Genomic DNA, 14,958 nt, shown 5'->3' on the forward strand with positions numbered 1-14,958 from the left:
TTTATAAATTGCATTATTAATCCATCTTTAAATACAAAGATGCATTACATCGTTGTCGTTGACCCATCTGCAGTCAGTCATGAGGGGATTTCTGGAATGTTATTCTTGAGCCACATGACATACAGCCAACACTTCAGTAATGTAACACAATAACCTAATTCAGTTTATTTAATATAAATTGAGAAATGAAAGAGAAGCACAAATAACTGCAGTTCATTCGGTCATTGGTGAACTTTAGATATAAAAGAATACTTCAATGATTTCTTGTTCATTTGCAAAACTACTGAATTAAAACATTTGCTAAAAGAAAGAAAAAAAAAACTGTCCAAACTATAAAATTCCACTGATGCCTTGTTTATTTCAATATAATGCCCCTCTTTCTGCTTACAGTGCTGTATGACCTAGGAACCTGTCAGCTGAAACTGGTATAATATTTATTATGAAGTAGCTTTTCACTCATGATGTTCCAAACCTGTATGAGTTTCTTTCTTCTGTTAAACACAAATGAAACTAATTTTGAAGAATGTTGGCAGCCAGACAATTAGTGGCACCCATTGACTTATATTGTAAACAATACTATGGAAATCAATGTGTGAACTGTCTAGTTACCAACATTCTTTAAAATATCTTCTTTTGAGTTCAACTCATACAGGTTTGGAAAAACATGAGGGTGAGGAAATGAGGACAGATTCTATCTCCTTCTTTTAATAGTGTTTCAGTTCTCAAGTCAAGTTAAGAACTGCTGATCTGATGTAACCAGTTTGGTAATATAGTCCAACTGCTAAACAGTTTTGCTATGCAAATTCTCTTGCTTAATTTCCCTTAATGTACAGTTTTTTTTTTCCACGTTGTGTTGAAGATTATGCAAAAAAGAAGCAGTTTTAGTGCCCAACTGAAAGTGCTGGTAGGGTTATTTGATGTGATTTATAAAGTTTAAACTCCACATTGGTTTTCACATGTTCTGTTTTAATAGGTTAAATTGTATTTGATATGGGCTAAATGGCACTGTCCTTGACACGAAATTGGGCTTGTGATTACAGTTATGATCATTGTTAATTTTTAACTTCTCACACACTTTGGGATTTAGCAAATAGGTTGCGTGACTTTGAATTCGTCTTGATATGGGCTTGCAAGATTTGATATTTGTGCAGAGTAGACAAAAGTTAGTGTTAGTGGATGAGTGATCGTGCACAAAAGACTAATTAAAGAAGTCAAATTGGAAAAAATTATTCGCTCCAGTGGGGCAATCAAACTCCATTTCTTCTCCATTTTATCCAAAAAGGGAAATTATTATTTCATTAATTACTCTCCCTCATGTCGTTCCAGACCCGTAAGACTTTCGTTCATCTTCGAAACACAAATTAAGATCTTTTTGATGAAATCTGAGATATTTCTGTCTCTCCATAGACATCTACGCAACTGATAATTTGGCGCTTCAAAAATGTCATAAATAGATCGTAATCCAAATAAATTGAGTGGTTTCGTCCAAAAATTTCTGAAGAGACATGTTTGCTTTATATGATGAACAGATTGAGTTTACGCTTTTATTCACATATAAACACTCATCAACCCACACATCAGTTGTGGTAAACTGAAGCTCAAGCATATTTGCTTGACGTGCGAGAAGCAATGAGGTTCATTCTTGTGTTACGCAGCACGTTTGAGCTTCAGCAAGAGCCAACGAGGTTCATTCTCGACCACTTAATGAACATTTTGAAGCGTCAAAGTGTCAGTTGCGTAGCTGTCTATACAAGGGACAGAAAGCTTAAAAAAAATCTTAATTTGTGTTCCAAAGATGAAAGAAAGTCTTACGGGTTTAGAAGGACATCAGTGTGACTGCATTAAAAACCATAGTTAATAACAGAATTTTTATTTTTGGGTGAAAGACATGAATTTTTTTTTTTTTTAAAGTAGCCTATAATATTTACTGTCCCTTAATTAGATTATGGTAGTTGCATTCAATTAAGCTTATACAAAGAAGTCTTTCTCCATATTTCTTCTAATGTGAAATGGAACCATTTCCTCTGTATATTTCACATTTGCACGGATTACATAAACTTTATTATTAATTAAATTATAAAGTCTAAAGGAATGGGTGAATAAAGATGGGCGGGCACTGTTAGATGGGCGGGCACTGTCAACAGACCGCTCTAGGAGGAGAATTCACGGCTGTTTTAATTCATTGTCGTTCTGAAGCCTGTGTTGCTTGTTGTTACCCTGCTACTTGACGTCCTTTTGCTTCGTTTGCAGAGTGAATCACCCGACTGTCGTCGGTAAACACTTCAGTGAATAACGGGAGAGGATTCAACGGAGTTATAATATGTCTGAGAAATCGAAGTTAACTTATTTGATAACTGGAGGATGCGGTTTTCTTGGGCAGCACCTGTTGAGAGTTTTGTTGGAGAAGGAAGAAAATATCAAAGAGATCAGGCTTTTCGATAAAACCGTTTACCCTAATCTACAAAGTCACAGTACAGGTAAGAAACACATAACGTTAACGTTAGCTGTTCATTGCGAGCTTAGCCTATTATTTCCCACAATGTTTTGAATATTGATATATTCAAATATCAATATTTATGTTTTTTATATTCGGATTTTAGGTTGCCTATATAATAACTGGCCAGGGACAACAGATGAAAATTAGCCTGTTGAGCTAACTCTGGCTCATTTACAGTTATTTTACTGTTAATCAATGAGCACTGTCCCTGTAAAATAAACAAATAAATGAAATGAAATGAAAATATAGGCTACTAATTTGTTGAATAACGTTATACGTATGGTTGGTTTGGTTATGCTTTCCACCTCTTCATCGTAACGTTCACATTTAGTTCGTTTTAGTTTTCAGCTGCTTGATAACTATTGGATAGGCTAGGTAACATCACGCTGTTTTTGTCATGTTTTTAAAGTAATTAACATTTTTATCACATCTCAAAGTATGCATTGCGTTTAATAATATACGATAAATGGGAATTAAATTTTAAACATTTTTGGATTAAAATGACTGACTCCTTTATCTTGCTGAGCATTTCAAAGCTAGCCTATTGCTGTATAGGTTGAAAAAAATTAAAGCAATCTTGATTGGGAATGACAGCCTAAATATAAATGTTATTCACAAAATATTTAGGCCTACCTTGATTGTTTTTTATTTCTTCGTCACACATCACATTTCATCATAAAGGGGTGGTTGAGTTATGATTTCACTTTTCTAACTTTAGTTAGTGTGAAATGTTGCCGTTTGATCACAAACAACATTGCAAAGTTCAAAGCAAAGGAAGATATTTCCTTTGGACTACAACTAGGGACTACATGACATTCCTCCTGGGTTAGTGACATCACCAACCCTAAAATGTACATAAACCCGCCCCCAGGAACACGCAGTCCATGTTGAGAAGAGGAAAAGTTGTTGTATGATTACATTTGTGAGTCAGCTCAAACTTTAGCATCCATCTTTTCACATGCAATAGAAAGTCTGTGTGCATCTCACAACAGTTCCTATGCGAGCGATTTATAGATTACCATGACAGAATAATTCTAATTGAGGATAGTTAACTCCACATCAGCAACATAAATTCATCAACTAACCATTCAGAGATGTCCTGTTGTCACTACATGTCACTTTTTCTTGAGGCTCTCCATGTTTGTCTGACTCTGTTTTAACATTAAAGCTAGAACAGTTTCTGTCATTTTATGGCGCTTTTCCATTACCAGTACCAGCTCAACTCGGCTCGGCACGCTTTTCGCCCCGTTTTCCATTGCAGATAGCACCTCCACAATAGTACCTGGTCGTCATAGCGTCAAACTGCCGTGATGTAATCTTCTACGCGACACACTCCCGCTACCCACACACACAGGACAATGGAGGAAATTGAGTGTATGCTGTTTTACATAATATTAGTAATGAGAATATCACGCAATCTCTGGCCAAACTATTTAAAAATGGCGGGGTTATTCAGGATACTTTGTCTGGCGCGTGCAAAGATGACAGTGAATAGTGACGATTCTCTCTGAACAATCACCAGTCTGCCGTGTTTTCACGTCACATTTTAGTATCGCCTCAGCTCGTTCAGAACCTCGCCAGAGGTGATACGAGAAAAAAAAGTATCTGGAAGCAGGTACAGGTACAACTTTTACACAGTGGAAAACCAAACAAAGTCGAGTCAAGTCAAGGCGAGCTAATACTGTGTAGTGGAAAAGCACCTTTAGTGTGTCTGCGTGAGGTAATCACAGCTGCTAACACACACAAAACTCCGCCCTCTGCAGCAGCTTATTTGCATTTAAAGGGCCAGGCACAAAATGGTGCGTTTTTGCAAACCCTCAAAAAGTGACAACTTTAACATGCTATATAAAAATATCTGTGGGGTATTTTGTGCTAAATCTTCACACTCACTCTGGGGACATCAGAGATTTACTTTACATCCGAAAAAATGCGTGTCAATTTCTGTTTGTGTTGGAAATGAAGCCACAAATCTAAGGGGACAAATGGAAATATTTTTGGGAAATAAATAAATCTCCAATTCTAATTCTCTAAATATTGAAATGTATATTCTTCATTTAGATGATCATAGTTTTAAAAATGTAGTAATTTATAGGCTGTTTTTGACATTCGTGATGAGCACATAGGGTGTAGTTTCTGAAAGTGCCCAGGCTAACAGATGTTTCCACGTTTCCATCTGTTGTTTTTTTATGACTCTTTTTTTTAATGGGAAATAACATTGAAAAGACTGAGGAAATGGAAATGTTCATTCATGTCATTGTGTATTTTCTGGCTTGGTTAAGTTGTTAAGGTCAGGCCACACCAGTCACTTCAATCCAGTGTCCTCTTCTCACCTTCCCTGCTCCATGAATCTGATGTCCTGCTGTACAAAGGGGATCTGCTTGGCTCTTTCATCACGTAGATCTCATACATTACACAGTGTCCATTGTCCTGCCTTAATGTATTCTACTCCTCACATATTTTACTAGTTTTTATCCCAGGGGCTATGGGGGAAAGATTGCATTACGGTACTTCCACAAAGATGCTTGGAATTGACAACAGTTTAACATGTGGTCAAAGTCTAAATGGCAACAGAAAGACGTTAGATAACCATTTGTTATCAGAACTGAACATTGACCTACTTGCACAGTGAACTAGTAGGAGGTTTTGTATTTTGTATGTGACTGATTTTACATAAACTTTGTGACTGCTTGCAAAGATTTTGTTTATAGGCAGATTTTATATATTTTATTTTATAATGCTTTATCATAAAGCTCAATTGATCAACATCACCCAGATACAAGGGACACTAGAGACATGTTTATTCGAACATCTTTGTATGGCACAGAGGTAATTACAGGTTGTTCCTGTCACATAAATTATTGTTTGTCTTGTGTAGCAGCTAAAGAGTTTGTCATTCTTTGGAGTTGTTAAATGCATAAGTGTAAAATCAATTGAAAAATTCAGAGACAGTATTTATTTGCAGAACAGTTATGAAGGGCTGTGTTATTTGTTAGAAAAATAGCTACGAGTGAGAAAGGGAACAATGCATGTTGTTTACAAGGACGAGGCTGCTGCTTCCACCAGATAGATGGAGTTTATTGTTTATTTCCTGAACACAATAATTCTGTCATTGTAATCAAGAATATGACGCACAATCCTAAATATGACATCAGGAAGCTTCATAAGGAAAACCTTAGAGATAATAGGATAATCAGACCAAACTGACCTTGTCATCAGCTGTCACCAACACACCCACACACTCCCTCATTCACTAGAATACATAAAACACATACACACTTTGTTTGGTACGAGGAAAACATAAATTTCAGTAGATTTAGTATATAAATCTTTTTACTGTATACAAATATTGGTTACACTTTATTTTAAAGTGTCCTTGTCACAGTGTATACATTTAAGTATTGAGTAATATTAATTAACAACATGTACTTACTATAGGGTTGGGAATAGGGTTTGGTTAGGTTATTTGCGTGTAATTATGTATAATTCATTGCCATTGGTACAGTAAGTGGTTACACTATTTTAAGGTGATGTAGTTATATTGTCCTTGATCAAATAAGATCTTGCTTTCTGCTGGGTGAGGTAGTGCTGTTGTCATGCGTGTGGGACCGGGGTAAATGACAGTCACTGGATACTAGTGACGGGATTTCAGGGCAGGAGTAGCTGCGCAGGAGGCGGTTGGAGCCGCTACCTGACAACGACACTTCTGGAACGGCTTCGGCTTCCTCCTTGCATCCTTTTCTTTTTGCAATGGAAACATCTTTTCTTCTTGGTCGGTTTACAATCTTCATGGGTGTGCTTGGTTTTCTTTCTAAATGCACTGGATCTGTTGAATCCGGTGACAAACGTTCCTTTATTTCTTCTCTTGATGCAAGACCAGAAGGAGATGTCACCTGCTCATCAGACACAGTAATAGACTGTTGGCGGTGCACTAGTGTTATTTTTGAAGGTTTACTCGGTCCTGCTGGATCAACCACTGAAGTCACCATGTAGTCCTCAAACTTATGCTTGGGTGGATGATGGTTTCTCTTCTGCAAAGCTGTATAAAATCTAGATAAAATGCCTAGACATTCATGCCCTTTTAAAACACTAACAATCCATTTGCTTTTTAATAAGTTATCTTCTCTCTTTTATTTGCAGAGCATGTGAAGGTGGTGGTGGTGCAGGGGGATATAACAAATTATGGGAGCGTGCGTGATGCCTTTCATGGAGCAGACCTGGTTATCCACTCAGCTAGTTTGGTTGATGTGTGGTATAAAGTCCCTGAGAAGGCCATCTATGCTGTCAATGTACAAGGTGAGTGAAGAATAAGATCGTGGAACAAAAGGAGATGGATAGTAATGACTTCACTGTAGAAGTGATGCCAATGTTTTGCCCTTTGAACGGTTTTAAACCTTTTGGCTAAGAAAACACTGAATGTTTCAAAGTTTAGGGTTGGTAATGTCTGTTCAAATGTATGCTCATGTGGCGAGCAGGACGAGGTCGAGGGACGTGAGAGAGCGGCGCGAGACCGGTGCGTTGCGCAGGTGTCGTTCATCATTAATCACGCCATCGCTCTCACGCCGCTCTCTCACGTCCCTCGACCTCGTCCTGCTCGCCACAGCTCACAAGGCTGCATTTATTGTAACAAACATATAATAAAAAGCATAATATTGTGAAATAATATTACACTTATGTTTAATGGAATATATTTTTGTTAAATCTGAATTTTCAGTATCATTACTTCAGTCTTCAGTGTCACATGATATTTCAGAAATCTTTCTGATATGATGATTTGCTGCTCAAGAAACACTTTTGTATTATCAATGTTGAAAACAGTTGTGCTGCTTAATATTTTCTTGGAAACCATGATAGATTTTCTTTTGTAACTATCCAAGTCTTTACTGTAATTTCTTTTTTCATGCATCTTTGCTGAATAAGTATTCATTTCTTTTTATAAAATCTTCTAGACCTCAAACTTTTTTGTCAGTGGGTGTTATGTAGGTTTTGGTTTCTCCCACAGTTTTCCTTTGGTGACATTTCCAGTAACCTTATAACTTTACGATCTGTTTGGTCCGGAAATGCATCATTTACTCTCACACACAAGGCGAGAGTTTGCATCGTTTTCTTTCTGCATATAAAGTGAGCATAATAGGCATGTGCTTTTTAGCTACAGTCCACAGCTAAAATAGCTTCTACAATAACCCCTCATGCTAGGCTGGAAAGATCATGTGGCTTTATGAAAAATAGAGCATATGCAGTTACTTTAAGCTCATGAGAAAGATCAAACTCTCCATTTACAAACATTACATAAAGATGTGTGGTGTTGGAAATGCATTCATCATCACCATTTTCATGTGTGAAAACATGTCTATATTATCAGATACGATGTTCTTATACAGTCATGGTCAGAATTAATGGCACCCCTGGTAAATATGATCAAAACTGGCTGTAAAAATCTAAGGCTAAATCACATTATGAAATAAATGTTTTTCTCCAAAACACGTTGGCCACAATTATTGGCACCCTTTTATTAAATACTTTTTGCAACCTCCTTTTGCCAAGATAACAGCTCTGAGTTTTTAAAAAAAAGCTTTTTTGTTTTTGTTTCATCTGACCATAGAACCCGTCCCGTTTGAAGTGCCAGTAGTGTCCAGTACTTTTCAAACGTTCTATGGACAGAGGAACCAAAAAAATAGCTTTTTTGGCAGCAAACACTTAAGATGGGTTTGGTGCACACAGGGATAAAAAAGTACCCCATGTGTAAAATGAAATACTCTGCTGTATATTTAATGCTGTGGGCCTAATTTTCTGCCTGAGGTCCTGGACATCTTGTTCAGATACATGGCATCATGGATTGGATCAAATACCAACAGATAAAAAATTGAAACCTAACAGACTGTGCTAGAAATCTTATAACGGGCCATGTTTGGATCTTCCAACAGGACAGTGATCCAAAAACAAATATCAAAATCAAAACAAAAATGGGTCATGAGCACAAAACCAAGATCTGCAACGGCCATCCCAGTCCCTGGCCTGAACCCTATAGAGAATGAGTAGACTGAACTGAAGAGAAGAAGCACCAACATGGATCTGGGAATCTGCAGGATCTGGAGAGATTCTGTATGGAGGAATGGTCTCTGATCTCTTGTCAGGTGTTCTCCAAACTCATCAGGCATTATAGGAGAAAACTCAGAGCTGTTATCTTGGCAAAAAGAGGGTGCAAAAAGTATTTAATAAAAGGGTGCCAGTAATTGTGGCCAACGTGTTTTGGAGAAAAACATTTATTTCATAATGTGATTTAGCCCCACTTTCAATTCTCTTGCTTCAATGAAAGGTTAGAATTTTGGCAATTTTTTGAATGAAAGATCAAAAGGATAAACAATGCAGATTTATTTTTTACAGCCAGTTCTGATCATATTTACCAGGGGTGCCATTAATTCTGACCATGACTGTATATGTGTTCAGATCTGTCTCGGCCCTTTCATAGTTTTACACTTATTCATCAGCCTGTTTTTAATTTTGACTGTTTGTGGTAGACCTAACTGTTTTTAGTGTTCCTAACATGTGTTTAGGCCTGTGTCAGTTTAGCACTCACTGACATAGACAAACCCAGAGGATACAGATAAAAACAAGAGCAAGAGATGATGAATGTGCCATCGTACTGGAATGTTCCATTGGTTTGGATCCTGCCCCACCATATCATTTGGTCCTTTTCTCTCACATCTGCATTCCACATTAATTTCCCAGAAATCTCCTTTTTAAATGCCATTGAAAGAGGCCGGATATTTAAAAGCCATCTGCACAATTGTTTACCTTTATTTTTCCACTTATCACTATACTTCAGAAAGCATTTACATAGCTGATGGGTTTCTCGTTCAGGCTATCTGGTGCTTCAAAGTGCATGAAAGCATTACTTGGAATTTAGGGATTGTGTCATCAGTTCCTGCCTAACAAGTCTGAATCTTGTTTATGTCAGTGTAAGCAACACAAACAGATCGATCGTTTGTTTTAGTACAGCAGTAGTGTTCCTTTTTTCTTCACCCCTTAGCTATTTTTAAGGTTGTTTTAATGAAATGCTTTTTCTTTCTGGATGCTGTTTTCCATCAGGGACAGAGAATGTAATAAATGCTTGTGTAGAAATCGGTATTCAGAATTTGATCTATACAAGCTCCATGGAGGTGGTTGGTCCAAATGTAAAAGGAGATAAATTCATCAGGTAAGTGTATTTATTTAAATAGATATATGTAAGAATACTTTACATAGTGTTGTGTGTTCAGATTCTAAATATTCACTGGAATAAAAAGCGTTTAAAGGATTTGGGTGTAATGGAGAGAATGTCTGGGAGACTGAAGGAGAGGAAGGGTTTGCACATGCTGAATGCATTCTGGAATGACATAGCGGAATTCCACAACGTTCTCAACATTCCATCTTGAAATATCTGTCAAGCTGAATAATTACAGGCCACAGTTGTGATGGATACAGTTTGGAAATGCTATTTACATTTGTTCAACATTCAAAAAGTAAAGGTCTGTATCTCTGCCACAGCGTTTTTTCTGCTGGTCACCTGAAGCAAGTGACACTTATGAAGGTAAAAGAGTAGCAAAACTCGAGAGAGCAGTAGATGTGAATTTGAGAACTTGTACGTGAACATTTACACTCACAGCTCCGATGTGAAAACCTGTAAAAAAAAAAATTCTGTTGAATGTTAAAATTGGCATTCGCAGACAATAGTCACAAACCTGTAATCTGAATTTGAAGCTGTAGTCACAAATGTGTAAAATACCATTTTACAGAAATACAATGACAGTCACAAACTTGTAATATATATTTGCATTTAATCTTACATTCACATTCGCAGTACAACCTTGACTTTTGCTCTTTTCGCGATATATTAGGTGTAAAACTAACTTGTGCACTTGCAACTCAGTGACGGCGAGAGAGAAAGGGGGGCGGGAGCGGGGGTGTTCATGCATTAGTGCATTAGACTGATATTAAAATAAATAAATTATATTATCAAACTCAGTAAAAACATCATACTAATAATGCATACTACAGAAAAGCAGATGGGCAATACTTGAAGATAGCAAAGTACTGGATATTGCTAGTCAATGGTGTTTACTGAGTTTGATAATATCATTTATTTATTTTAATATCAGTCTAATGCATTAAGCAATGTTAGCGTTTCAGAGCAATAAAGAAGTCCCAATAAAACGGCTCCTTTGAACACCCCCCTCCCGCCCCCCTTTCTCACTCGCCACCACTGAGTTGCAAGTGCACATTCTGCACAATTTAGTTCCCTATCAAGGCTACGGAACTTCGACATTACGGATGTCGTATATGGGAACTCCTCTCCTCCTTCACTTCCGCTGAAATCTTATAGGCTAACGCCAGCAAGCTGGCCAATTGACGCAAATATGCAAATACTGAAACACCGTTGCAGATATAATGCAAGTGCAGCGTCAATTACATCAGAATCTCTCTCTTCACGCTCAAATCGTGTGCTAGACAGCTGATACTTCAACTACAACTTTCAACTTAAGAACAGATATTCGCCGTCGTCGAAGGTGCGCCGAAGATACCTCTACTGTCTTCTGCATCCGATGGCGACTATCTGCAACCTGTGCTCGGGGCCCATCGTGCCCCCGGACAAGCACCTGTTTTGTATCGTGTGCATGGGGCTGGCCCATGCCGAGTCGGCCCTCAGGGATGGCGGGTCCTGCGAGCTCTGTGCGGACATGTCCCTTCGGAATCTCAAGGCCAGACGGGACGAAGCTCGCGCAGCAGCGGGGATCGGGCCCACTGCCGCCAACGAGCCGCTGGTGGGCCCCCCCAACCGCGGAGTCGAGGTTCGACCCCCGGTGAGTTTCCCGGACCCCGTTTTTCGCCCCCCTCACGGAGTTGCTGACTTCGTGTCCTTCGGGGCGAGTGAGGAGGAAGACTCCATGTCTCTGTCTGCCTCGGAGAACTACTGGGGTGCAGAGCAGGCCGCACCGGAGCCGGCGGCTGCGGAGCACGAGACCCCGGCGGACCTGCAGGACGAGCTTTTTCGTATCCTCTCCAAGGCCGTCGAGGAACTGGACCTCTCTTGGAAAGCTCCGGATGAGCCCTCCAAGAGCAAACTCGACACGTGGTTCCTCCAATCGAGCCGCCGTCAGGCCGCTTCGAAAAGGGGAACCCCGTTCTTTCCGGACGTGCACGAGCACGTGGTGAAGTCGTGGGTGGCCCCGCAATCGGCGCGCACCCTCACTTCCACCCAGGCCATGTTTCCCCCTGTGGACGATGCGGAGGACCACGGCTACCTCCGCATCCCCCCCGTCGAGGAGACAGTCGCCGCGCACCTCTGCCCGTTGGCTTCCGCCCTGGGCTCGGACCGCAGCCTGCCGTCCAGAGCCTGCAGATTCACGGCCCACCAGGCTAACAAGGCCTACGGTGCGGCGGGGGAGGCAGTATCCGCGCTGCACGCCATGGCCGTCCTTCAAGTACTGCAGGCAAAGCTGCTGAAGTCTCTGGATGGCGCCGCCTCTGTTGACGCTGACGCCATCAGGGATCTTCGTTCAGCCACGGACCTCGCGCTCCTGGCCACGAAGCGCTCGGCCCAAGCGATAGGCCATTCGATGGGGTTTATGGTGGTCCTTCACAGACACCTGTGGCTCACCCTCTCGGACGTGCAGGAAGCGGATAGGAAGACGCTGCTGAACGCACCCATCTCCTCTTCAGGGTTATTCGGTGACGTGGTCGAAAAAGTCACGGAACGCTTCTCCGAGACCCAGAAGAAGGCGAAAGCAATGAGCCATGTGATCCCGCGAAGGGCGCCCCCGCCTCCACCGCAGCCTCGCTCTCGCTCGTCCTCCGCTTCGGGCCGTCAACCTCAAGCGGCAGCCAGAAGGCAAGCAGCACCCCGCCCCGAGCCGGATGCTCGTAGAAAAGGCCCGGGCGGCCAGTGGCACGGAGCGGGTAAGAAGAGGTCGGCTCAGAGCCCGCGAGGCAGGAAGGTCGCCGCGTCCCCAGCGAGACCGAAGCAGTCATCCTGACCGCTTGGGCAAGAGGAGAGGAGAGCGTCAGGTCGGCCCTGCGTCCAAGCGACGCGCGCTACCGCACGTAGTCCCTCAACGTTCAATGAGCGACAAGTGCAATTACGCTGTGAATGTTGTGAATGTTGTTTCTTGTGCACAAATTTGTTCAATAAAACAAACTACCACTTCACAAACAGTGCTTTTTTCCCCTCTTGCACCACACACTGTGTTACCCGCCCCGCCTTCGGGCAGCGCAGAGTCACAGTCAATAACTATAAAGGCACCTCGTGGGGAGCGCGAGGTGTCTATTCCCAGCCCTCACACAGCGGCGATGACCGCAGGTTTAGATCAGCCCACGCTGAGTCCTTTTCAGGCAGCGTGGGAAGCTATTCCGGGCATTTCGCCGTGGGTGTTAAATATAATTCGGCACGGGTACACACTTCAGTTCAAACGCAGACCACCCCGCTTCCGCGGCGTAATCCAGTCTTTAACTTTGCCTCAGAATGTTCATGTGCTAAGGCAGGAAGTGTGCAACTTGCTCGAGAAGAGGGCGATAGAACCGGTTCCTCCGAGCGAGCGGGAGAGCGGTTTCTACAGTCGCTATTTTGTAGTGCCGAAGAAGGGAGGAGGTCTCCGCCCCATACTGGATCTGAGACCTGTCAACAGAGCGCTTCACAAGCGCGCCTTCAGGATGACTACCCTGAAGCAAATCCTGGCGCAAATTCGCCCCGGGGATTGGTTCGCTTCAGTGGATTTAAAGGACGCGTACTTTCACATCCAGATAGTAAAGCGTCACAGGCGATTCCTGAGGTTTGCGTTCGAGAACTCGGTGTACCAATACACGGTGCTTCCGTTTGGACTAGCTCTCGCTCCCCGGACATTTTCAAAATGTGTAGACGCGGCACTTTCACCCCTCAGGTCGAACGGGATGCGCGTCTTGAACTATCTGGACGACTGGCTGATTCTCGCTCAGTCGAGAGAAACGCTAGTCAGCCATGTGGAAACCCTCCTGCGACACTTAGAGATGCTCGGTTTGAGGGTGAACGTTCAGAAAAGTGTGCTCACACCGAGCCAGACTACCACATTCCTGGGAGTGTGTTTGGATTCGGTGAGAATGAGAGCGCGCCTCTCCCCCGAGCGAGCGGAGGCTCTGAGTTCTTCTCTCGGTCTCTTCAGACCTGGCAGGCTCGTCCCACTGAAAGAGTTTCAGAGGCTGTTGGGACGGATGGCAGCGGCTTCTTCAGTGTGTCATCTGGGGCTGCTACATATGAGACCGCTTCAACACTGGCTGAAAGCGCACATTTTCAACCCCCCGAGTGCGTGGTATTCCGGCCACAAGCGCATTATGGTCACCCACGGATGCGCCCGCGCCCGCGCCCTGGCCCCGTGGAAGAACCCGAATCTCTTCAGCTCAGGTGTCCCTATGGGCATAGTGACGCGGCGAGTGGAGGTCCTGACAGACGCGTCGTCCACCGGATGGGGAGCAGTCTGCTTGGGCAAGCCCGCCTCGGGCCAGTGGTCGGAGAAGCAGATGGAGTGGCACATAAATCGCTTGGAACTGGAAGCGGTCTCTCTAGCTCTCGAAACCTTTCGGTCTCAGCTGGAGCAGCGGCATGTGTTGATTCGGACAGACAACACTTCCGTAGTCTCGTACATAAATCGCCAAGGCGGTGTACATTCCAGAGCCCTATTCAAGCAAGCGGAATCCCTTCTGCTGTGGGCGGACCGGTTTTTCCTCTCGGTGAGAGCAGCTCACATCCCCGGTGTTCTAAATCGCGGGGCGGATATGCTCTCGAGGAACGGGATTCCTCAGGGGGAATGGAGACTTCACCCCGGGACGGTTCAGCTGATATGGAAACATTTCGGCAGAGCGGAGGTAGACCTCTTTGCGACGAGCGAGAACGCACATTGTCAGATGTTCTTCTCGCTGTCCCGTTCACCCCGGGAGATGGACGCGCTGACTGCTCGATGGCCGAGAGTCTGTCTCTATGCTTTTCCTCCGGTAAAAATTTTGCCCAGGGTGTTATGCAAAATCAGGGAGGAGAAGGCGGCGGTGACTCTGGTAGCCCCGAGCTGGCCGAATCAGCCCTGGTTCGCGGATTTGGTAGAGTTACTAGCAGGACAGCCATGGGAGATCCCGCTCAGGAAGGACCTTCTGTCTCAGGCGAGCGGAACGATCTGGCATCCCAGCCCCGGGCTGTGGAGCCTCCATGTGTGGCCGCTGCTGGGTCGCTAAGCGGGCGGGACGCGCTGCACTCGCGAGTTTTGAATACCATCGCGGAGGCACGAGCTCCGTCCACAGGCGCCTGTATGCTCTGAAGTGGGGTGTGTTCTCAAAATGGTGTCAGGATATCGGAATAGACCCAGCGAACTGTTCTGTGTCGGATATTCTACGCTTCCTTCAGTACAGGATGGATGAAGGGAGCCTACCATCCACTCTGAAGGTATATGTGGCCGCTATTGCCGCGT

The 14,958-nt window shown here is 43.0% G+C and overlaps 1 protein-coding gene across 3 annotated transcripts in view; it reads left to right on the forward strand.

Moving 5' to 3' along the window:
* Nucleotides 1-14,958, forward strand: part of hsd3b7 (hydroxy-delta-5-steroid dehydrogenase, 3 beta- and steroid delta-isomerase) — a 28,388-nt gene that overhangs the window by 4,369 nt on the left and 9,061 nt on the right. For 2 of the 3 annotated variants that reach the window (XM_079613927.1, XM_079613926.1), the window contains exons 2-4: nt 2,251-2,477; nt 6,635-6,790; nt 9,584-9,692. In XM_079613927.1, coding sequence (XP_079470053.1) covers nt 2,321-2,477; nt 6,635-6,790; nt 9,584-9,692 — 422 coding nt within the window. In that variant the 5' untranslated portion in view covers nt 2,251-2,320. Of the gene's footprint in view, nt 1-2,184; nt 2,478-6,634; nt 6,791-9,583; nt 9,693-14,958 lie in introns of those variants that run through there. The other variant, XR_013797830.1, reaches the window with a different exon arrangement.

Source organism: Phoxinus phoxinus (genome assembly GCF_949152265.1).
Source record: "Phoxinus phoxinus genome assembly, chromosome: 1".
Lineage (NCBI taxonomy): Eukaryota > Metazoa > Chordata > Actinopteri > Cypriniformes > Leuciscidae > Phoxinus > Phoxinus phoxinus.